The sequence below is a fragment of the Chlorocebus sabaeus genome, chromosome 6 (genome assembly GCF_047675955.1).
Source record: "Chlorocebus sabaeus isolate Y175 chromosome 6, mChlSab1.0.hap1, whole genome shotgun sequence".
Classification (NCBI taxonomy): Eukaryota; Metazoa; Chordata; class Mammalia; order Primates; family Cercopithecidae; genus Chlorocebus; species Chlorocebus sabaeus.
This window is the reverse complement of record NC_132909.1, coordinates 5,370,048-5,395,248: the sequence shown is the minus strand read 5'-3', so window position 1 is coordinate 5,395,248 and position 25,201 is coordinate 5,370,048. Positions and strand designations below refer to the sequence as shown.

Genomic DNA, 25,201 nt, shown 5'->3' with positions numbered 1-25,201 from the left:
CTCCCGCCTGGGCAACAGAGACCCATCTCCAATAAAAAAGAAGAAAAAGGAAACACATGGGTCCTGGGTCTGGGGGCGGGGAATCTAAGGCCAATTAACGTGAACTTTCCAAAACTAGGCCAAAAGGAAAAACCCCATCTTTCCATCCGGAGCAACAAAGAATCAAAGGCTGCTCTCCCTACCGCCCTGCCCCTTCAACCACGTCTCAGATGGAAAGGGAAAGAGCCCAGGAGTGGCCAAGGCCAAGCACCGGCCACCCCTCCACCTGCATAGGACACCCATCTGCATAGGGCATAGGACATAGGGCACAGATAAGGGGTAGCCCATACAGACCTCAAAAGAAATACTTTAACCCCGAAAAACTTTGTAAACGGGGCCCTGGAGCCGCTCGCTCGGGCCCACTCCTCCCTGTGGAGTGCTGTCTTGATTGAATAAATTCCTGCTATCGCCGCTTCGTTCTTTTGTGACTTTGGGAGGGTTTGTTTTTTTTTTTTTTAATTCTATGTTCAACAGCGAAGAACCTGGAAACTTCAAACTCAAAGCCCGCCTTCCGGTAACAACAGGGACAGAATGGGATAAGAGGGTTGCCTGCAAGAAGAGCAGGTTTTCCAAGGGTTGGAATTGGGGAGCAGCAGGGCCCGGCACGAGGGGGGAGGTGGAGGGCGACGGCGCCTTCAGACCACGGTGGGGTCTGCAGGACCCCAGGACCAGGCAGAGAACGCAGCTTCCCCGGGACTGGGGCTGCCGCGGTGCGCTCCAGGCGCCGACAAGAGCGAGGCTGAGAGGCGCCCAGGGCGGGAATTCAGCTCGCGGGTGAGGACTTGAAACAGCGCGAGCCGGGAGGACGGGTCAGGAAGGGTTTTGCGAAGGAAATTTTCGCGATAGGAGGTGTCTTCACGGCCCCACTGCAGAAAGACCGGGGATAGGACCAGCCTCAGTGCGACTTTAAACTCAGTAGGAAGGGACTCACGAACTCCTACTTGGACGTCTCAACTTGCTCTGGGTTGAGAAAGTCGCGCCGGAATTTCCGGGTCTGTGGGAACCCCACCTCCCTGGTATAGCAGCACCTGAGAATTGGGAAGCGCAACGCCGCGGTGCAACCCTCAGGCCACACCATCCGCTTCCGGGTCTGTGCCAATCAGCGCAGGACAGAAGCCAGACCTGGGCGGAACCCCTAGGAGGTGGACTGGGTATGATTGAGGAGGGGGCCAGGGAGAGTGACAAGGAGCCTGGCGCGGAGGAGAAGAGTCCTGGGTTGTGAGGAGTCCGCGGGGGCGGGGCCTGCGCTTTTCTCCATCCAAACCCCGCGCATCAGTTTTCCGGGTTTTGGAGACGAAACCCGCCAGTAAGGCTGGAGCAGCTCAGCAGTCATGGAAATAGTACCTGAGAAGTCGACGTGGGGCGGTAATTGGATCCAGGAAAGTTCCTTGCTATTGAAATTAATTTTACCAATTTAATTTCAAAGCCTTTAAGTTGTCTAGGGCAGGAAGGCAAGCTAGAATGCGAAATGCAAAGGCTTCCCTGAGCGAAAGGTACAATTTCATGCCGATGGCCCACAGAACAGAATAGAAATGCTCCTCCTTTCTATTCTCCATTTACTGGGGTGGGAGACTCCACCCTGTGCTCAGCTCCAGAGACTTCCCTAGGGCCACCCCATGGGGTGCGGAGCGGACGCCCAGGCCTAGGAAGAGTGAGGTCACCACCTGCTGCTTAAACACAACAGGGATGCAGGTGAGGTGGTGGGAGTCTGGGGTCCCAGCTACTCAGGAAGCAGGAGCAAGAAGATCGCTGAGCGCAGAGGTCCAGCCTGGCCAGACAAAGACCCTCTACCCCAGAGCTCCCTCCTTCCTCTCAATAAGAAAAAAGGTGATTTAAAAGAAAAACAAAAAACAAAAAAAACATATAAATTGCCCAGTTGTTCCTTACATTTGTTATTTCACGCTGCACTTAAAATGAATTATTCTTGTCGTGGAAAAGAGTCAAACTCAGTAAAATATTTTGAGAGGTTTATTCTGAGCTAAATATGAATGACAATCAGGAGGTCCTGAGAACATGTGCCCAAGGTAATGGGGAACAGCTTGTTCTTAGACATTTTAGGGAGGCATTAGACATCAAATACATTTAAGAAATACACTGCTTTGGCTCAGAGAAGTGGGACAACTCAAAGCGGGTCTTCCAGGCTATAGGTAAATTGAAACATTTTCTGATTGACAATTGGTTGAGTTTGTCTAAATACCTGGGATCAGTAGCAGAAATGTTCAGGTTAAGATAGAAGATTGTGGAGACAAAGGCTGTTTTGAAGTCTTCTACTGGCTGCCTTAGAGACAACAGATGACAAGTGTTTTCTATTCAGACCTTTAAAAGGTGCTAGCTTCTTACTTACTCTCTTCAGGATTGAGAGGGCCTAGAAGAAAAAGATCTAGCTATGTTAGAGATTCTTTACAGATGCACATGAACCCCTCACAAAGGACAGCTTTGCAGGACCATTTCAAAATATGGCAAAGAAACATGTTTTGGGGTAAAATATTTTGACTTTCTTCTTTGTCACATGTTATTCCAGAGTCAGACTGGAAATAAGACAGGATATATAGGACTAAATAAAACCATCTGATGAGTATTTATGGTTTGTAGGGCATGACTCCCCAGACTCCTCAGATAGGAATTTAGGCAAGATAAAAAATCAGACCTTAGTCCTCATTCTCAAACTTTTTTTTTAAACATTTCTTCCTGCAATATATTTAAGCGATAAACGTTGACAACATATCAATTCCTAAATGTAATATTCACTTTACGTGCCTTCTGAAAATAAGTAGAAAATGTACTTTTTATCTTCAAGCTGTTTTTTTTTTTACTTTTTATCTTCAAGCTGTTTTTTTTTTTTTTTTTTCCCCTAGAAACAGGACCTAGTTCTGTCACCCAGGATGGAATGCAGTGGTGGGAACGCTGCTCACTGCAACCTCAACCTCTGGGGCTCAAGCAATCCTCCCACTACACCTCCCAACTAGCTGGGGCCACAGGCCCTCACCACCATGCCTGGATAATTTTTTAACATTTTGTAGAGTCAGGGTTCCACTACGATGCTCAGGCTAGCCTTGAACTCCTGGACTCAAGCAATCCTCCCACCTTTGCTTCCCAAAGTGCTGGGATTACAGGTGAACCACCATACCCATCCAACTGTAATCTATTTTAGGTGTTTTCTTTATTGTTCTTGCCTGAGTGTTCTATCAGGTGTGAATAATAAAGGCTGTAAAATAGGCAGTCTTCAAACATTGGGATTTATTTTCATATAGAGAATAATTATGAGATATTACTAAGGATACATCCCAGTCAGGTTATTCTGTTTTACGTGGGCCATGAAGAAAATATAACTAAATTACAAAATTGGCTGGGCGCCGTGCCTCCCGCCTGTAATCCCAGCACTTTGGCAAGCCTAGACGAATGGATCACCCTGAGGTCAGGAGTTCGAGGTCAGCCTGGCCAACATGGCGAAACCCCATCTGTACTAAAAATACAGAAATTAGCTGGGCATGGTGGCACGCGCCTGTAATCCCAGATACTCAAGAGGTTGAAGCAGGAGAATCGCTTGAGCCCAGGCAGCGGAGGTTGCGGTGAGCTGAGATCTCACATTGCACTCCAGCCTGGCCAACAGAGTGAGACTGCATCTCAAAAAAAGAAAAAAAAAATTATAAACTTTTAAATCACCTCATTTCTGCATGCAATAATTTTATGGCAATATCCGTAAGTAAACATGTACTATGAACTCTATTTTTCACTCATATCCCTAGTTATCAAAGGTTTCATTTATCAAACACTAGTAATTAGCTAAAACATAATTACGTTTAGGAAGAAATTAGCATATCTAAAATATTAGCAAGTTTGAAAAAGCATAATGTGGCCAGGGGTGGCAGCTCGTGCATGTAATTCCAGCATGATGGGAGGCTAAAGCAGATAGTTAGTGGCCAAGAGTTGGAGGCCAGCCCAGGCAACATGGTGAAACCTCATCTTTATATTTTAAATATTTATTTATTCATTCATCTTGGGGATGGAGTTTTGTTCTTATTGCTTAGGCTAGAGTACAATGGTGTGGTCTCAGCTGACCACAACCTCTGCCTCCTGGGTTCACGTGACTCTCCTGCCTCAGCCTCCCGTGTAGCAGGTATTACAGGCATATGCCACCATGTCTGACTAATTCTCTACTTTTACTAGAGAAGGGGTATCTCCATGTTAGTCAGGCTGGTCTCGAACACCTGACCTCAGTGATCCGCCCACTGAGGCCTCCCAAAGTGCTGGGATTAGAGACCTGAGCCATCGTACCCAGCCTCTATGTAGCTTTTTAAAAAATCCTTGTAGCTATCTTGTTTAGGAATAAAATTGGAGGAAGGTTTGCCTGACACTGTTCCCAGCTTGACTTTTCTCTTTGACTTAGTAATTTTTAGTTTCTTTCACAAGCTTCTGACAGACATAATGCTTTGACACACTGATATTGCTTTATATAGATTTTCCAGAACAGTAAAGTCCAAGGGTCTGTCATGAACTGGGTTAGTGGAGGCAAGAAGATTCCCAGAAGACTCCTGGTCTCAAGCAAACCTCACACCTCAGCCTCCCAATGTGTGACGAACACAAGTGTGATCCACTGAACCCAGTGGAGTCTCCATCTCAAAAAAAAAAAAAAAAAAGCAATACAAGAGTTAAGGTACTCAATGGAATTACATCATTTGACTTTTTTTTGGAAATGAAAAGTCTGACGTATTTATTACTGAACCCAGCCAACCAACGTGTTCATAACAGATTCAGAGAGAAAAAAATGTATTCCCAATAAAACATGTCCCACTCTTCAGATAGTGGTGACATTTTCTGCTTGATATGGTAACGTGATTGTAATGCTCAGACAGCATAAATATGTATGTCGTCTCATGTGCAATTCCTTATAGACCCAGCTTGGCTCTTCTCCAGTGTCTTCTTTTAAAGTTGTACCTGATTTTAATACCAGTTTTCATCTGAATCCACTGGGGAATGGAACGATTTTGCTTTTTTTCTTGGCCAGGAATCACTTAATCCTGAAAGTCTTATGAGAAGATATGGCTAGAAGTGGAGTCAAGTACACACCACGATGGCAGACAAAGGAAGAGAAGGGGCTTGATATTTATTATTATTATTATTATTATTATTTTGAGAGAAAGTTTCACTCTTGTTGCCCAGGCTAGAGTGCAATGGCATCATCTCGGTTCACTGCAACTTCCGCCTCCTGGGTTTAAGCGATTCTCCCACCTCAGCCTCCCGAGGAGCTGGGATTACAGGTGCCCGCCACCATACCTAGCTAATTTTTATATTTTTAGTAGAGATGGCACTTCACCGTGTTAACCAGCCTGTTCTCAACCTCTTGACTATTGTTTCTGCTGTTAGCTATCAGTCCTCTTCATTGCAGCACAAACAAGGTTATTGTTTTTCCGTGAAGCTGATGTGGATGGTCTGCCTGCTGCTCCATACATAACCTTCAACATTGTCTTCTCACAACTCAAAATGAGTTATCCATTTACAAACTGTTGATTTCTTTTGGGCATCGTCCCCATAACCTTTTCATAAAGCATCAATGATATCATTATTCGTCTACCCAAATTTTACCATAAGTATTCTTTTTTTGAGACATGATGGAGAGCAGTGGCAAGATCACAGTTCACTGCAGCCTTGACCTCCCAGGCTCATGCCATCCTTGGGCTGCAGACTCCACAGTAGCTGGCCCTGCAGGTATGTGCCACCATGCCCAGCGAATTTTTGTATTTTTTTGTATAGAAGGGGTTCTCACTCTGTTACCCAGGCTGGTCCTGAATACCCAGGCTCATGTGACACACCTGTCTCAGCCTCTGAAAGTGCTGGGATTAGAGACCTGAGACACTGCATCTGGTCTCATCGTAAATTTGATGTTTCTTATTATTTCGATTTTAGCAGAATTTATATTGCTTTGATAGAGTCTCTTTTCAAACTCATGCCTTATCCTTCTTAGTGCCTCAAACTACAGCCTGTTCAGACATGTTATAACAGATTCGTACCAGTTTATTTTGGTGCAAAAACTGTGAAATCCATGCACAATTTTCTCATAATATGTATTTTTCCATGAGCTTCTTGAAAACCTCTTGTACTAGAAAACTGTATTCAAGAGGCTATATGAAAGGATTGTAGATATGCAAGTGCCATTTACTTCTGACATCCAAGGATGGTTCAACATATTCAAGCAAATCAATGTGATATACCACTTGAACAGAATGACAGGTGAAAACCACATCATCTCAACAGATGGAGAAAAATCATTTCACAAAATTCAACGTCTGATCATCATAGAAATCTTAAACAGCTGGGCGCGGTGGCTCACGCCTGTAATCCCAGCACTTTGGGAGGCTGAGGCAGGCGGATCATGAGGTCAGGAGATCCAGACCATCCTGGCTAACACGGTGAAACCCCGTCTCTATTAAAAATACAAAAAATTAGCTGGGCGTGGTGGTGCGCGCCTGTAGTCCCAGCTACTCGGAGGCTGAGGCAGGAGAATGGCGTGAACCCAAGAGGCGGAGCTTGCAGTGAGCCGAGATTGCGCCACTGTACTCCAGCCTGGGCAACAAAGTGAGACTCCGTCTCAAAAAAAATAAATAAATAAAAAGAAATCTTAAACAAAATAGAGAAGGAAATTTACCTGACCATTGATGAAGTGACCAACGTGGAAATAACCAAGCAGGGAAAATGGAATGATTTCCTGCAGGATCTCAAATGATGCAAGAATGCTCTCACTTTTTCTATTCAATAAATACAGGCTGTCCTAGCCAGAGCAATGAAATAGCAAAATAAATGAAATGCCTCGAAATCAGAAAAAAGTAAAATTATATTTGTTTGTAGATGACACGATCTTCTGTGTAGAAAATCACAGAGTCAAAGTACTACTGAGACTAATAAACACATCAGTAGATTTGCACAATACAATATCAACACCAAAAATTAGTTGAATTTTCATACATTAACAATAAACAATTTTAAATGAAAATTTAAAAACACTTCCATGAGCTAGAGAACTTAAAGAAATACCTAGGAATAAACAGAAAGAAGTGAGAAATTCATACACTGACATCTACAAACATTGATCGAAATGATTAAAAATATATATAAAGATATAACCCATATTGATGTTTTGGAAAAATTAATATTGTTAAATGTTTATATAACTCAATGTGATTTAGATTCAACACGATACCCATAAAAATCCCTATCCATTTTTGTTGAAGAAACAAAAAACAGGCTGGGAAAATGGCTCACATCTGTTGGCCAGGCTGCTCTCAAACTCCTGACCTCAAGTGATCTACTCAACTTGGCCTCCCAAAGTGCTGGGATTACAGGTGTGAGCCACCGCACCTGGCCTAATCCTCTGAATATAAACACTTTAATCTCAATTAATGCTTGAACTCAATGTTAAGTCAACTCAAACTTAAGTCAATGCTGATTTGAATCTAATGTCAATTAATGGTTGATGCTTTGCTATACTCACTGCATTTGGAACTATTACCTCAAAAATGAATTTCCTGATGTCCTGCAAGGAGTCACCTCAGACTAAAGACCTTGCCACACATGACACTTGTAAGATCTCTGTCCAGTATGGATTCTCTGATGTGTAATGGGGCATGAACGTGAAATAAAGGCTTTGACACAATCATCACACTTGTGAGGTTTCTTTCCTGTATGAATTCTCCTATGTTTTGTGTAAGATGAAACTTGACTGAAGATCTTGCCACAGTCATCACATTTGTAAGGTTTCTCTCCAGTATGAGTTCGCTGATAAACTGCAAGGTAAGAATGATGCCTGAAAAATCTGCCACATTTATAACACCTGTAAGATCTCACTTCGTTATGGTTCTCCAATGATTTGCAATGGTTGTAGCGTTACTGAAGACTTTGCGACAATCATTACATTAGTAAAGTTTCCCTACAACATGGATTGCTTGATGGTGAATAAGTGTTAACTGGCCACAGAAGGCTTTGCCACACTCATTACACTTGTACGGTTTCTCTCCAATGTGAATTCCAGTATGTTGTGCCAAATGTGAATCATACCTGAATGCTTTGTCACAAACCTTACATTTGTATGGTTTCTCTCCAGTATGAACTGTCCTATGTATTTCAAGGAGTGACTTGAAATTGAAAACTTTGTCACATTCTTCACATTTGTAAGGTTTTTCTCCAGTATGAAGTCTATAATGACGTGCAAGGTTTGATTTTCTATTAAAAACCTTGCCACAATCATTACACTTGTAAGGTTTCTCTCCAGTATGAAGTCTATGATGATATGCAAGACTTGATTTGTGATTAAAGCTTTTGCCACATTCATTACACTTGTAACGTTTCTCTCCAGTATGAATGACCTTATGCATTACAAGAGATGAATTTTGAACGAAGGTCTTGCCACACTCATTACACTTGTAAGGTTTCTCTCCAGTGTGAATTATAATATGTTGTGCCAGGTGTGAATCACGTCCAAAAGCCTTGTTACAAATCTTACATTTGTATGGTTTCTCTCCAGTGTGAATTCTGCTATGTCTTTCAAGGTGTGATTTGCGACTGAAAACTTTGTCACATTCTTTACATTTGTAAGGTTTCTCTCCAGTATGAAGTCTATGATGACGTGCAAGGTGTGCTTTCTGATTAAAAACCTTGCCACATTCATTACACTTGTAAGGTTTCTCTCCAGTATGAATAGCCTTGTGAATTACAAGGGACGACGTGTAACTGAAGGTCTTGCCACACTCATTACACTTGTAAGGTTTCTCACCAGTGTGACATCTACTATGGCATGCAAGGTATCGCTTCTGATTAAAGACCTTGCCACATACATCACATTTATATTGTTTCTCTCCTAAATGGATTATCTGACGTTTTTTTAACAGTGAGCTACAATTAAAGGCTTTGTCACTCTCATTACATTGGAAAGATTTTTCTCTCATGTGTACCTCCTGTTTTTGTGTGAGTAATGAAGAATGGAGGAAATTACTCCCATACTTATTAGAAATATGGGTTTTAGGAATACAAGAAATTCTTTGGGATGTTGAAACCAAGGAAGCATCATTGATAGACTTCTCAACTTGATTATCAATTTTCCCTTTGCTCTGAAATACCTGCAGTTCAGGCAGATGCAAATGAAAGCTTTGTCCAACCTGATCTTTAATAGGCTTGTTTCCAGCATGCCTTTGATCATGTCTGTCTGTACTACGAGTCAACTTTTTTATTTCTGTCATGAGTGCTTCATGGCCATTTCTTTCATCTTCTTGCCACTGAAACTCAAAGTCCTGAAAATCTTTCTCAATTTCCTGGAGGGAAAAATCTCCAATGTGATGACTTGCTTGTCTTTGCAATGTCCCAGTGTGGATCACTTCCGTACTGCCTTGCCCTGTTGATGAGAACTTCCTTGTCATGCATTTGGAAGAGATAGCTACAAAATATAAACACCAATAGGTTTCCAATTAAGTGCAGACGGTAAATAATACTGAAATGTGTAAATAGGACACAAATAACAATACTTATTTTGAAATTCCCAAACATGACCTTCAAAGTTTAGGAACACAAAAGAACTAAGATTCTTTAATAAATAAAGGGCAATTACATGTACTTCAAATCATTTCTACGGAAGCCTATTCCCAATATCATGACAAGACACTGACAGGGCACAAACATGTGTAAGCCTGAAGTAAGGAGTGTTTTTCCACTGTGACCCTAAAGTATATCACAATTTGCAAAAAAAAAAAAAAAATTACTGTCACATCAAAGAAGGAAAAAATATATATTCTTTATATTTACAGCATATTCAGAGTATACAAATAAGTGCTAAAGGACCGGACAACGTACTATATTGGTAAATAATCCACAGCAAGCCCTTGTAACGATAATCAAAATCAATGGAAATTCTGTATTGTCAAACAATCATAGCACTGAGAAGGTAAGAAAAGATTACAAAAATTAGCCAGGCATGGCGGCCCGCACCTGTAGTCCCAGCTACGTGAGAGGCTGAGGCACAAGAATTGCCAAGAGGCAAAGGCTGCAGTGAGTCAATATCGCACCACTGCACTCTAGCCTGGATGACAAAGTGAGACTCCGTCTCAAAAACAAACTAACAAACAAACAAAACAAAAACAAAACAAAAAAAAAGGCAGGGCATGGTGGCTTACACTTGTAATTCCACTATTTCGGGAGGCCGAGGCAGGCGGATCACCTCAATACAAAAAGTAGCAGGGCATAGTGGTGTGCACCTGTAATCCCAGATACCTCAGAGGCTGAGGCAGAAGAACTGCTTGAATCCGAGAGAGGAAGACTGTGGGGAGCTGAGATTGTGCCACTGCACTTCACCCTGGGCGAAAGAGTGAGACTCCGTCTCAAAAAAAAGAAAATGTTAATACCATATTTTCCTGAATAACTGTGAAATATTTCCTATATCCATGTGGAACAGGCACTTTGTGACTTTTTAAAAAATATTTTATTACTTTTATATTTCTGAGACAGAGTCTTGCTCTGTCACCCAGGCTAGAGTGCAATGGCACGATCTTGGCTCACTGCAACCTTCACCTCCTGGGTTCCAGTGAGTGTCTTGCCTCAGCCTCCTGAGTACCTTGGATTACAGGCAAGTGCCAGCATGCCTGGCTAATTTTCGTATTTTTAGTAGAGATGGGGTTTCACCATGTTGGCCATTTGGGATTACAGGCGTAAGCCACTGCGCCCAGTGGCACTTTGTGACATTAGTGAGTGCAGTGTGTCAGTTATATTGCATGCCACATACTGAATACTCACATGTAAAGTCATAAAATTCAATTAATAAAATATTGTAACCAATGATAAAACAAGAATACATACACTCATACAGTCTGCAGAGTTGTAAACAATTTCCACTTAAGAAAAAAGCCACAATTTCTACTCACCACCAGCACTCAATACAAGAACTGAATTACATGTTAAGATCACTACCTTCTGATTTTAACAGATTGACCTCTGATGAGGTCAAGGAAATACACAGCATTATAACGAATAAGAACTGACTAACAGCCAGGTGCAGTGGCACATGCCTGTAATTCCAGCACTTTGGGAGGCTGAGGCAGGTGGATCACGACGTCAGGTGTTCGAGACCAGCCTGGCCAACATGCTGAAACCCCATCTTTACTAAAAATACAAAAAAATTAGCTGGGCATGGCGGAGGGGGCCTGTAATCCCAGCTACTTGGGAGGCTGAGGCAGGAATCCTTTGAACCCAGGAGGTGGAGGTGTCAGTGAGCTGAGATCAGGCCACTGCACTCCAGCCTGGGCGACAGGATAAGACTCAAACTACACAACTACTTCTCAAATTCGCTCTGGTAGTTTTAGTATTCTCTAATAGTATGTTCCTGCAGATGTGGACTTTGAGAGAATTTAGTCATGGGTGTTGACTACTCATGAATAGGACCAGTGCATTTATAAAAAAAGATATTAAAGGGCTCACTGCCTCTTCTTTCCACTGTGTCAGGACAGGGCAGGAAGATGGCTGGGCTAAACCATGAAGAAGGCTCTCACCAGGAACCAATTTGGCTGGCACCTCGCTCTTGGATTTCCCACTTTCCAAATTCATGAGAAATAAATTTCTGCATCTTAAGCCTCCCAGTTTAAGTTATTTCCTTTTTTGTTTGTTTTTCAGATTCAGTCACGCTCTATCACCCAGGCTGGAATGTAGTGGCATGATTCCCCTACCTCAAGTGATTCTCCCACCTCAGCGCAGAGTCACTCTGTCACATGGGCTGGAGTGCAGTGGCATGATCTTGGCTCACTGCAACCTACACCTCCCAGGTTCAAGTGATTCTCCTGCCTCAGCCTCCTAAGTAGCTGGGATTACAGGTGCACGCCACCATGTACGACTAATTTTTTTAATTTTTACTAGAGACGAGGTTTCAGCATGTTGACTAGGCTTGTCTCAAACTCTTGACCTCAAGTGATCGGCCTGTCTCAGCCTCCCAAATTGCTGGGATTACAGGTGTGAGCCACTGCGCCTGGCACATTTTTGGCATTTAGTACATTCGAGGTTTCACTATGTTGGCCAGTCTGGTCTCAAACTCCTGACCTCAAGTGATCTACCCACCTTGGCCTCTGAAAGTGCTGGGATTAGAGGGGTGAGCCACCATGGCCGGCGATTCTAAGCTATTTCTGACAGGACAGTGTAATGACTGAGGCAGGAACAGGAGAATCTCATCATCAACATCACTGACGGCTTACAAATCTTATTAAACAAAGGAAGTTAAGAGTCTGTACCATAAAAATTGCAATCCTTGAAGCCATCTAATAGCACTAACATGTTAAAAACCTTGAGACAGGCCGGGTGCAGTGGCTCATGCCAGTGATCCCAGCATTTTGGGAGGCTGAGGCACGAGGATCACAATGTCAGGAGATCGAGACCATCCTGGCTAACAAGGTGAAACCCTGTCTTTACTAAAAAAAAATACAAAAAATTAGCGTGGCGTGTTGACACCCACCTGTACTCCCAGCTACTTGGGAGGCTGAGGCAGGAGAATTGCTTGAACATGAGAGGCGGAGGTTGCAGTGAGCTGAGATCACACCACTGCACTTCAGCCTGGGCATCAAAGCGAGACTCCATCTCAAAGGAAAAAAAAAAAGAGGAAATGAAAGAGGCTACAGAGTAACTCTAACACACAAACATAAAGTTCTCCAGTAAAGGTAAATAAAAAAACAGATAGGCCGGGCATGGTGGTTCATGCCTGTAATCCCAGCACTTTGGGAGGCCAAGGCAGGCGGATCACCTGAGGTCGGAAGTTCAAGACCAACCTGACCAACAAGGAGAAACCCTGTCTCTACTAAAAATACAAAATTAGCCAGGCGTGGTGGCCCATGCCTGTAATCCCAGCTACTTGGGAGTCTGAGGCAGAAGGATCGTTTGAACCCAAAAAGCAGAGGTTGTGGGGGTGAGCTGAGGTTGTAGCCTTGTACTTCAGTCTGAGCGACAAAAGCAAAACTGTCTCATAAATACATATATTAATTAATTAATAAAAGGACAAATACAGAAACTGGCACACGTGTACCTTTTCTTCATAACTAAACTTTTTTCATATTATTTAAAATAAAAAGGCATGAAAAGGCCGGGCGCGGTGGCTCAAGCCTGTAATCCCAGCACTTTGGGAGGCCAAGATGGGCGGATCACAAGGTCAGGAGATCGAGACCATCCTGGCTAACACGGTGAAACCCCGTCTCTACTAAAAATACAAAAAATTAGCCGGGCGAGGTGGCGGGCGCCTGTAGTCCCAGCTACTCGGGAGGCTGAGGCAAGAGAATGGCGTAAACCCGGGAGGCAGAGCTTGCAGTGAGCTGACATTCGGCCACTGCACTCCAGCCCGGGTGACAGAGCAAGACTCCGTCTCAAAAAAAAAAAAAAAAAAAAGGCATGAAAAAACACTGTACATATATGTCAACCGAAATGCAACATACACAGAAATAATGTTGACATAAATAAAAAAAAGTTCTAGGCCGGGCGCGGTGGCTCAAGCCTGTAATCCCAGCACTTTGGGAGGCCGAGACGAGCGGATCACGAGGTCAGGAGATCGAGACCATCCTGGCTAACACGGTGAAACCCCGTCTCTACTAAAAAATACAAAAAACTAGCCGGGCGAGGTGGCGGGCGCCTGTAGTCCCAGCTATTCGGGAGGCTGAGGCAGGAGAATGGCGTAAACCCGGGAGGCAGAGCTTGCAGTGAGCTGAGATCCGGCCACTGCACTCCAGCCCAGGCGACAGAGCGAGACTCCGTCTCAAAAAAAAAAAAAAGTTCTAGTGGAGAGGGATTAGTTTTTGCAGGTTATCAAATTCTTCTGTTTTTGTTTGTTTGTTTTTGAGATGGAGTTTTGCCCTAGATCCCAGGCTAGAGTGCAATGGTGCAATCTCAGCTCACTGCAACCTCCACCTCACAGGTTCAGGCAATTCTCCTGTGTCAGCCTTTCGAGTAGCTGGGATTACAGGCACCTGGCACCATGCCTGGCTAAGTTTTCTATTTTTAGTAGACGGGGAGTTCACCACATTTGCCAGGTTGGTCTCAGACTCCTGACTTCAGGTGACCTGCCTGCCTCTGCTGGGATTACAGTCACGCACTGCCGTGCCTCACTAATTTTTGTAATTTTAGTAGAGACAAAGTTTCGACATGTTAGCCAGGCTGGTTTTTAACTCCTGACCTCAGGTGATCCACTCACCTTGGTCTCCCAAAGTGCTGGGATTACAGGCGTGAGCCACTGCACCCGGCCAGGTTACGAAAATGTTAAGTTTCATCATTATGCTATAATTTAAGATGTTTAACATACCTGCAACAATAACCTTGGCCCAAATATCTATACAACACACTTCACTTCTGCATACTGAAAGGAATGGACACTAACGTGGTTGTTATATTCACCCTGGAATCATGCTTCAACCACTTACATGTTTACTAAGAACTAAAAGACAAAACTATCTAAAATAATAACAATGGTTGGGCCATGGTGGCTCACGTCTGTAATCCCAGTGCTTTGGGAAGCCGAAGAAGGTGGATCATTTGAGATCAGGAGTTTGAGACCACCCTGGCCAACATGGCGAAACCCAGTCTCTACTAAAAACACAAAAATTAGCTGGGCATTGTGGTGAGTGCCTGCAGTCCCAGTTACATGGAAAGTTGGGGCACAAGAATCCTTTGAGCCCGGGTGGCAGAGTCTACGGTTAGCCAAGACTGCGCCAATGCACTGTAGCCTGGGCAACAGTGTGAGACAAAGAAAAGATAGAAAAGGAAAAGAAAGAAAGAGGAGAAAAAAAGAACAGAGAAATAAGCGGGGGAAAAAAGATGTCTATTCAGAGATCTCAGGATTGAACCTTTCCTTTTCCCACAGAATTCTCCCACTTGCAGAGAGTTTCCCCACACACTATTTGAAGGTGGAGCTTCCACTCTGCCCATCTGAGCTCTTACCTGCCTTTATACCTGTAACACATTCCCACCCAGCTGGATTTATTTATTTATTTATTTATTTTGAGACGGAGTTTTGCTCTCGTTGCCCAGGCTGGAGTGCAATGGTGCGATCTTGGTTCACCGCAACCTCCACCTCCTGGATTTAAGCGATTCTCCTGCCTCAGTCTCCTGAGTATCTGGGATTACAGGCGTGCACCACCACGCCCGGCTAAGTTTGTATTCTTAGTAGAGACAGAGTTTCTCCATGTTGGTCAGGCTGTTCTCGAACTCCCAACATCCAGTGATCCACCCACCTTGGACTGAAAAACTGCTGGGATTATAGGCATGAGCCACTGTGCCCAGCCCTGAATTTTTTTTGCTATTTTCACTTCACTCTCCACAGTCCAGGGCTCTTTCCCTTGCTCCAACATAGAGATAACAGGTGAGAAAGAGGCTTCTGCTTATAAAAAGAAAAAACCATAACATGCTGGAGCTTTTCTAGAGTCCCAGCCCTACGTTTCAGTAGGAAAGAAGACATTACAGATGGATCTAGGAAAATATTTCACTGACTGCTCTGCTGGCCGCCTCCTTCAGAATGCTTGGGGAGCATTATAATATGTAATATGTGGACATCGAGCTCTCTTCCAAGAACTACTGAATCCAAAGCACAGGAGAAGCAAACAGGGAACTGGATATCTTTAAAGTCTGCCAGAAGGTTTTATTTTTGTTTTTGTTTCTTCAGTCTGTCGCCCGGGCTGGAGTGCAGTGGAGTGTTTTCAGCTCACTGGAAACTTCGCCTCCTGGATTCAAGTGATTCTCTTTCCTCAGCCTTTCTAGGAGCTGGGATTAGAGGCATGCACCACGCCAGGCACGTGCCACCATGCCGGGCTAACTTTTCTATTTTTAGTAGAAATGGGGTTTCTACATGTTGGCCAGGCTGGTCTCGAACTCCTGACCTTACGTGATCCACACACCTAGGCCTTCCAAGGTGCTGGGATGACAGGTGTGAGTCACCACGCCCAGCCTGCCATAATGTTCTATGCATACTTTAGTTCTGGAACCCACGCTGAGGTATCATGAAGAATGCAGAACATCTAAACAAAGGGGACGGTGAAAGTCCAGATGCTACATCATGAAGCGTTTCACTTCAAACTCAATACAGTTTCCATTTTAGTCAAGCAAGAAAGGGGTTCCCAAAAGAAATAAGAGAAAATACAAAGACACACAGGGCACATCCCTAGGAGGGAAGTTATCCTCACCCAGGGAGACCAGGTTCCTATAATTCTCCAACATCACGTCTCTGTATAGAGTCCTCTGAGCAGGGTCCAGGCATTTCCACTCGTCCTGAGAGAATTCTATGGCCACGTCCCTGAATGTCAACAGACCCTGAAATGAAAACACATTTTAACCAAATGGTTCTGGGAGGAGTTCTTATCTTTACAGAAAATGAGAAGAGGAGAGAGGGGAAAGCACAGATTTCATTGCAGTGAATGTTCTGACAAATCCGAGTAAGGGACTTTTCACCACATGATGTCTTCCCAGTTGTGTCTGATTCTACTTTTTGAAGAGGTCATGGCACCCTCTCAGTATGAATTTATGTTTGTGAAAAATACAAGAAATAAGTAAAAAATGAAAGCAGGTTCCCTGTTATAGAAATGTCTGAAACTTATATTGACACACCAAGTGACATTCAGTATCTAGATGAGACACAGCACGAGTGATGTCTTCAGAGATGACAACGTCCACAGGAAAAGATCAGCCAGGTGCGGTGAAATATGCCTATAATCCCAGCTATGCCAGAGGCTGAGGCAGGAGAATCGCTTGATTCCAGGAGGCAGAGGTTGCAGTGATCCCAGATGGCCCCACTGCACTCTAACCTAAGCAACAGAAACTCCGTCTCAAAAAAAAAAGAAAAAAAAAAATTAGCCTGGCGTGGTGGCAGGTACCTGTGGTGCCAGCTACTTGGAAGGCTGAGGTGGGAGGACAGCTTGACCCTGAGGGTGGAGGTTGCAGTGAGCCATGATCATGCCAGGGCACTCCAGCCTGGGCAACGAAGCGAGACCCCGTCTCAAAATAAAATAAAATACATGAAAACAAAATTATTCAAAGTCCAAAAATCCATCTACATTGGATTTTTGTACAAAATTTGTACAAATTGTACAATTTGTACAAAAATCCAAAACACAAAAATCCATTTATAAACATATATATGTTTATAAAATAATAAAACCTACTCAGACTGACAAAAAACTAGATGTTAATACAAAGCACTGTCAATGAGGAAAGAGAGAGACCCTCTCACATTGTTGTATATTGTTTTATACTCAGTGCCTGTTTTAAGAAAAAAACAAGGAACTAAAACCAAAGACAGGCAGCCCGGTGCCAGGCCCAAAACCAGGCCTGGGTCTGCCTGGCCTAAACCCAGTAGTTACAAATCAACTCATAACTTAGAAACCGATGTTATTCATAGACTCCTGACATTGTATAGAAGATCACTGTGAAACTCCCTGCCCTGTTCTGTTTCTCTCTGACCACCAGTGCATGAAACCCCTGTCACTATCCCCTAGATTGCTCAATCACGACTCTTTCATGTGAAATCTTTAGTGTCATGAGCCCTTAAAAGGGACAGAAATTGTGCACTCGGAGAGCTCGGATTTTAAGGCAGTAGCTTGCCGATGCTCCCAGCTGAATAAAGCCCTTCCTTCTACAACTCGGTGTCTGAGGGGTTTTCTCTGCGGCTCGTCCTGCTATATCCTTTGTCCCAGATTTTCAAAACACATACATGTGTGTTTATATAAGTATGTGTATGTCATACGTGTGTATATGTGTGGGGATGTGTGTGTATATATATATGTGTGTGTATATATATGTGTGTGTGTGTGTATATATATGTATATGTGTGTGTGTGTGTATGTATATATATATATGAGTTTTAAAAATACAAAAAGTAGGCCGGGCGCGGTGGCTCAAGCCTGTAATCCCAGCACTTTGGGAGGCCGAGGCGGGTGGATCACGAGGTCAGGAGATCGAGACCATCCTGGCTAACATGGTGAAACCCTGTCTCTACTAAAAATACAAAAAACTAGCCGGACGTGGTGGCGGGCGCCTGTACTCCCAGCTACTCGGAGGCTGAGGCAGGAGAATGGCGTAAACCCGGGAGGCGGAGCTTGCAGTGAGCCGAGATCGTGCCACTGCACTCCAGCCTGGGTGACACAGCGAGACTCCGTCTCAAAAAAAAAAAAAAAAAAAAATACAAAAAGTAGCAAGTTTTGTTTAACTGAAGAGGAATCTCATCTTGCTGGAAAAGGACACTTTGGCAGTTGGGGGCAGGGGGGAATCTTGAGAGATCTGAGAAAACAGGAAATGCCCCATCCTAGAGGAAGCAATCACTCCTTCACCTGCCTGACCTGGAGGAATGTTCAGGTATCTGCAGGAATGCAAGCGTGCGCAGAGGCAGCCACTATGGCACTCTTTATACAGAGAAAAATCGCAAATGACCCACAGGTTGTCACTCAGCCAATTTCCAATGCCAAAGAGCAAGCTATCCATATTTACTTGTAAATTTTCACAAATAGCAGGATCAAATATCAAAGTAAAATGTTTCCTGGAACACAAAGAAGAAAACAACAGACACTGGGGTCTACTTGAAGGTGGAGAGTGGGAGGAAGGAGAGAAGCAGAAAAAATAACTATTGGGTGCCGGGCGTGGTGGCTCACTCCTGTAATCCCAGCACTTTAGAAGGCTGAGGAGGGTGAATCACCTTAGGTCAGGAGTTCAAGATCAGCCTGGCCAACATGTTGAAACCCTGTCTCTACTAAAAATACAAAAATTAGCCAGGCGTGGTGGCAGGTTTTTTGTAATCCCAGCTGAGGCAGAAGACTCACTTGAACCCTGGAGATGGAGGCTGCAGTGAGCTGAGATCGTGCCATCATACTCCAGACTGAGCAACAAGAGCAAAACTCAGTCTCAAAAATAAATAAATAAATAAAAAGTTATTGGGTACTGGGCTTGATGCTGAAGTGATGAAATAATCTGTACAACAAACTCTGATGACATGAGTTTACCTATGTAACAAACCTTCACATGTAGTCTCAAACCTAAAGTAAAAAATATATATACATATAAAATTTTCTTTTTTTAATTTAGTACAGGTTTTTTTTTAAGTCTCATAACGATGCAGAAATACACGAGTACGAGACTAGCTCTGACACATGGCACAGAACTGGCAGTAGCGGCTCCCCAGTGAGGCTGGAAGGAGGGTGGAGGACGTGACAGGGAGAGGAGATGCTTTATAGCTAAGAGCCTAAGCTGCAGCTTTGCTTGGAGTTTTACCACAAAACAAATACATGCATCATGAGATGTTTAAATATAACAATATATATTTAATAACAATTGGTGCACCTGCAATCCCAGCACTCTGGGAGGCTGAGGTGGGCAGATCACCTGACGTCAGGAGTTCAAGGCCAGCCTGATCAACATGGTGAAACCCCGTTTCTACTAAAAATACAAAAAAAAATTAGCCTGGTGTGCTGGCACACACCTATAATCCTAGCTACTCGGGAGGCTGAGGCAGGAGAATCATTTGAACCCGAAAAGTGGAGGTTGCAGTAAGCCGAGATCATGCCACTGCACTCCAACCTGGGCAACACAGCAAGACTCTGTTTCAGAAATAATAATAATAACAATAATAGGTGGAATGAGAATATGGCTTTATCCCATAGGACAAAAAAGAAGTACTGCTCCCATATTTGAGAAAAATTGTAACCATTTTTATCAAAAACACCTGTTTCACAAGGCTCTCCACAGCAATTCCACAGTCTCCATAAGCTAAATGGGCTAAGAATGGTTGAATGAATCTCCTGCTATTACTGAGGTTGATTTCATATTCTTAAAATAATAATGGAATTGGCTGAGTGCGGTGGCTCATGCCGGTAATCCCAGCACTTCAGGAGGCCGAGGCGGGTAGATCACCTAAGATCAAGAGTTCGAAACCAGTCTAATTAACATGGAGAAACCTGTCTCTACTAAAAATACAAAATTAGCTAGGCATGGTGGCGCATGCCTGTAATCCCAGCTACTTGGGAAGCTGAGGCAGGAGAATTGCTTGAAAGTGGGAGGTGAAGGTTGTGGTGAGCCGCGATTGCGCTATTGCCCTCCAGCATGGGCAACAAAAGCAAAATTGTCTCAAAAAAAAAAAAAAACTAAACAAACAAAAACTGACGGAATCATTCATGTGTCATTCATGTCAATCTAAGAACTTTCTATTCCAATTAGTAAGTTTTTTTAGTCAGAAACACAGTAACTCATTCAATTACCTAAAAATGTAGTATAAAAGCAGATAGAAATCGGCTGGGCACAGTGACTCATGCCTGTAATCCCAGCACTTTGGGAGGCTGAGGCGGGCGGATCACCTGAGGTCAGGAGTTCGAGACCAGCCTGACCAACATGGAGAAACCTCCTCTCTACTAAAAATACAAAATTAGCCAGGGGTGGTGGCACACGCCTGTAATCCCAGCTACTCGGGAGACTGAAACAGTAGAATCGCTTGAACCTGGGCGGCGAAGGTGGCAGTGAGCCAAGATCGCGCCACTGCACTCTAGGCTGGGAAACAAGAGCAGAACTCCGTCTCAAGAAAAAATAAAAATAAAAAAAGAAATTAAGCAGAAGATTTCCCATTATTGTTCTCCTATTCTAGAATTTTCCACGTACTTTGTGCACATTAATATGTGACTTCTATTGGCAGCTGCTCTAATCCTTGTCTACAGAGAGCTCACAGTGTATCCAGATGTGGCCCTTAAACAATCCCTGCTGCCCAGACACCATGGGACCCTCACCCCGTCTCCATCCATGTCTGGGTGTGAGCCCTTCCCAGGCCCACACCCATTGCCGCCTCTTCCCAAGTTCATGTCACTGGGTCATGAGAGATGGAATCTAAGCGAGATGAGAGAGGCTGAGGGAAGGCACGGGTGAGTGTGAGCAAACCTGTCAGACAGGACGCTTCAGACTCAGAGAAGATTCCCTACTCCAAGGCCCACCGTTTCTGAAAGGAAGGAGACAGAACAATCCACCGAGAATATCATCTCACCTGAGGAAGAGCCATCCCTGACTCCTCTGCTTTCCTCTTCCTCTTCTGGGTTTCTTCCCCACGGACTAAGAGTCTTTGAAGTCAATCCTGAATGTCAGAATATGTTGTTTATTGCTCAGAATCAACACACCCCATCCCTGTAGGACACATACAAAGGAGACCTCACCCTGAGGAAATACAGTCCCCTCTGCTGCCCACTGCAGCAGGGATGATAAACTCCTACAGGAAAACTCCGGCTCTCCTGGAGAAGCCTCCACACACACTACAGGAGTGGGGAGCTGGGCTGGAATGAGCTCCCCTTCAGGGCACAGACCCAGCCCTGACCAAACCCCATGCAGAGGTTGGGTGCGGTGGCTCATGCCTGTCATCCCAGCATTCTGGGAGGCCGAGGTGAGTACATCGCTTGAGCTCAGGAGTTTGAGACCAGCCTGGGCAACATGGTGAAACCCAATCTCTACCAAAAATACAAAAACAGCCAGGTCTGGGGGTGCACGCCTGTTTGTCTGTTGTACCAGCTACTTAGGAAGCTGAGGTGGGAAAATCACTTGAGCTCAGGAATTTGAGACCAGTATGGCCAACATGGTGAAACCCTGTCTCTACTAAAAATACAAAAAGTAGGCCGGGCGCGGTGGCTCAAGCCTGTAATCCCAGCACTTTGGGAGGCCGAGACGGGCGGATCACGAGGTCAGGAGATCAAGACCATCCTGGATAACCCGGTGAAACCCCGTCTCTACTAAAAAAATACAAAAATCTAGCCGGGCGAGGTGGCGGGCGCCTGTAGTCCCAGCTACTCGGGAGGCTGAGGCAGGAGAATGGCGTGAACCTGGGAGGCGGAGCTATGCAGTGAGCTGAGATCTGGCCACTGCACTCCAGCCTGGGCGACAGAGCGAAACTCCGCCTCAAAAAAAAAAAAAAAAAAAAAAAAAAAAAAAAAAAAAAAAAAAAAATACAAAAAGTAGACTGGGCACGTTGCCTCACGCCTGTAATACTAGGACTCTGGAAGGCAAAGGGGGTTGGATTACTTGAAGTCAGGAGTTCGATACCAGCCTGAACAACATGGCGAAACCCCATCTGCAGTAAAAATACAAAAAGTAACTAGGCTTGGTGGCATCTGTAATCCCAGCTACTCGAGAGGCTGAGGTAGGGGAATCGCTTGAACCTGGGAAGTGGAGGTTGCAGTGAGCCAAGATTGTGCCACTGCACTCCAGCCTGGGCAACAGAGTAAGACTCAAAAATAAAAGGAAATACAAATACAAAAATTAGCCGGGGTGTGGTGGCACGCACACACCTGTAGTCTCAGCTGCTTGGGAAGTTGAGGCATAAGAATTGCTTCAATTCAGGAGACAGAGGTTGCAGTGAGCCAAGATCACGAGACAGCACTCACAGTCTGGAGGACAGAGTGAGAACCTGTTTGGAAAAAAAAAAAAAAGCGCGTTTCTGATGTGATTGACACAGAGATAATAAAACCTGAGTAATGTGACAGAGACTGATAGGCAGAGGGAACTTCAGATGGGGGTGGGAGGGCATGGGAGACATCTCTGAGCCCAGACCTGAAGGAGGATAAAGGGCAGGGGACATAGGGTAAGAGCAGGGACAACAACTCGAGACAGGAAGGGTTTTGATGTTTGGGAAAAAAGAAAAGCAAATGTGACTGGGGCAGAGGGATTCAGGAGAGGAGGGCAAGCGCCCAGGAGGAGGCTGGACACTGGCAGGGGCCCTGGACAAAGGACTGTGGAGCCACAGTGAGGAGTTGGGCTTTTGTCCTGGGGAACACGGGAAGCCGGTGGAGGGTTCCCTGCCAGGGACTGACATGACCTGCTTTAGATGTAGCTGTGGATGTACTGCATCCCATTGAAAATTCTAATTACAACTGGGCACTCCCGTCTCCCAGAGGAAAAGCCACACCCAGACACACACTCTATTTTGCCAATCATTTCAGGGGCCAAGGTCACTCAGGTTGAGCTTTTCTGGTCTAGCCCGTCATCTCCAAGTTGCAGGGAGGCTCACTGGGGCTCAGAGCTGGAGATATTTTCACTGAGTTACCCTGAGAAGGTCTGAGATGAGTGAGAAGGTGTGCCTGAATTCTTACATGGGGGCCTGGAAGGGCTAATGGGAAGGGCTGGTCTTTATCACCCCATCCTTGAAAATTAGGGAAGCATCTTTCACACACCTGGGCTAAAGAAACTTATTTTGAAAGGTTCTGATGCCATTGATTCCCGACATTCAATTATTTCTTACTAGAAAATCAGTGTAACATTCATAAAATGCAGAAGTGCGAACACACAGCTATTGACCTTGAAAACAGGGAAAGAAGGTCAGTTGTAGAACTAAGACATAAGCAAATTTTTTCAATCAAGAATACATGGGTGGCTGGGTATGGTGGCTCACGCCTGTAATCCCAGCACTTTGGGAGGTCGAGGCAGGTGGATCACCTGAGTTCAGGAGCTCGAGACCAGCCTGGCCAACACGGTGAAACCCTGTCTCTACTAAAAATACAAAAATTAGCCAGGCTCCATCCTCCCAACTCATTTGACCTCTTTTTTCTCCTTCTCCCCAATCTTTAGATCGTGTTCAATCTCCATAGATTTCCACCTCTTCTCCCATCTCTGTGCCTCCTCTGCTCTCCCTGTTAAATTTTCTCTTCCGTGTTATACCCCCATGTCCTCACTCTCAGGCACCGCAGATCCCCAGTTGTCCTCCCTGCTGTCCTTCCCCTCTGTTCTCTTTGCCACCAGCACCACTCTGCTCTGTATGCCCTGGCTCCAAATCCCTCCTCCTCTCCCTCACTCTGATGAGCCTCCCTCTTTGCTGCCCCTCTCCCTACCTTGCTGTTCTTCATCTCTCTGTACATCTAGCTTTTCTCTACATTTCTCCAGTTGCTTTTTTCCTCCTGCTTTCTTATCTTTTGTTTAATCACTTTTGCTGTCTCTTGGCAAATCCCTCACCCATCCTCTACTTTGCTATCTGTTATGGGTCTTTCTCATTCTTCTTTTCTGTCTCAGGTTTTCTACTGCTCTCTCAGTCCCTCTCTCTGTCTCCTGATCCCTTTGGCCCACACAATCACAGGAGGGTTTGGAGGAAGACGCCTGCATCCGGAAGGAGCGCGTTTTCCAGGGGCTGGAGCTGGGCAGACAAGAACACCCCCGTGTCCCAGGACAGGCCCCGGGCACCACTCCCCAGCGCGGGCTCAGGGGAAGCGGTGACTGCAGAGGGGAGACATGGAGAGCAGCAGGGCCTAGTCTGAGTAGGAGGGAGGTGGGGGACAACGACGCCTTCGGAAAAGCGTGGGGTCCGCAGGATCCCAGCACCAGGCAGAAAACCCAGCCTACCGGGGACTGGGGTCGCGGGGCTGCCCTCCAGGGTCCGGCGAGGGTGAGGCTGGGAGACGCCCAGGGCGGGAATCCACCTCTCAGGTGAGGACTTTAAAAAGTCGGGGCGGGAGGAGTCAAAAAACGGTTTTGAGCAGGAAAACTACGCGATAGGAAGTCTATATATTGTCCTACAGCAGAAAGACCAGGGACAGGACCAGCCTCAGGGCGACTTTAAACCCAAAAGGAAATGACCTCCGGACTCTCACGGGGACGTCTCAATTTGCTGTTGGTGAAAGAAGATGGGCGAGAATTTCCAGGTTTGTGGGGACCCGACATTCCAGGTAAAGAAGCGCTGGGGAGGCCGGGCGCGGTGGCTCACGCCTGTAATCCCAGCACTTTGGGAGGCCGAGGTGGGCGGATCACGAGGTCAGCAGATCGAGACCATCCTGGCTAACATGGTGAAACCCCATCTCTACTAAAAATAGAAAAAAATTAGCCGGGCGTGGTGGCGCCTGTAGTCCCAGCTACTCGGGAGGCTGAGGCAGCAGAATGGCGTGAATCCAGGAGGCGGAGCTTGTAGTGAGCCGAGATCGAGCCACTGCACTCCAGCCTGGGCGACAGAGCTAGACGCTGTCTCAAAAAACAACAACAACAACAAAAACAAACAAACAAAAAAGAGCGCCGGGGGCCTGCGAAACGCAGACTTAATAAAAGCAGAGCGAAACTCACGCGCGGTTGTAGGACCTTTACTCCACACGATCCGCTTCCGGGTTTGCGCGAATCTGCGCGCGCAGGGCAGAAGCCAGACCTGGGCGGGACCCCCGAGGAGGTGGGTGGGGCCTGGGTGAGGTAG

The 25,201-nt window shown here is 45.1% G+C and overlaps 2 protein-coding genes and 1 pseudogene across 2 annotated transcripts; all 3 read right to left on the bottom strand.

Moving 5' to 3' along the window:
• LOC103235192 (uncharacterized) overlaps positions 1-7,644 on the bottom strand; it is a 14,166-nt pseudogene extending 6,522 nt beyond the window's left edge.
• On the bottom strand, positions 6,851-25,201 carry LOC103235191 (uncharacterized). Its single transcript, XM_073016048.1, has 5 exons — positions 25,078-25,201; positions 22,326-22,444; positions 21,038-21,124; positions 16,212-16,338; positions 6,851-9,460 (listed from the first exon to the last, which is right to left on the bottom strand). Exons 3-5 carry the CDS (start codon positions 21,050-21,052, stop codon positions 7,947-7,949), a joined length of 1,656 nt encoding a protein of 551 aa, XP_072872149.1. The 5' UTR covers positions 21,053-21,124; positions 22,326-22,444; positions 25,078-25,201; the 3' UTR covers positions 6,851-7,946.
• Positions 19,111-20,775, bottom strand: LOC140711945 (zinc finger protein ENSP00000375192-like). Its single transcript, XM_073017203.1, has 3 exons — positions 20,727-20,775; positions 20,424-20,578; positions 19,111-19,462 (listed from the first exon to the last, which is right to left on the bottom strand). Exons 1-3 carry the CDS (start codon positions 20,773-20,775, stop codon positions 19,304-19,306), a joined length of 363 nt encoding a protein of 120 aa, XP_072873304.1. The 3' UTR covers positions 19,111-19,303.

What these genes read in the sequence shown, in the direction of transcription:
- LOC140711945 (XM_073017203.1), bottom strand. Translation starts at nt 20,775, where the DNA reads ATGGTGTCTGGGCAGCAGGGATTGTTTAAGGGCCACATCTGGATACAC. An exon ending in GGGCCACATCTGGATACACT is followed by an intron (nt 20,579 to 20,726) that starts GTGAGCTCTCTG and finishes TTTTTTCTTGAG; the next exon opens with ACGGAGTTCTGCTCTTGTTT. An exon ending in ACCCCTGGCTAATTTTGTAT is followed by an intron (nt 19,463 to 20,423) that starts TTTTAGTAGAGA and finishes GGCTAATTTTTT; the next exon opens with TTTGTATTTTTAGTAGAAAC.
- LOC103235191 (XM_073016048.1), bottom strand. An exon ending in TAGGAACCTGGTCTCCCTGG is followed by an intron (nt 9,461 to 16,211) that starts GTGAGGATAACT and finishes TATATTTTGTAG; the next exon opens with CTATCTCTTCCAAATGCATG.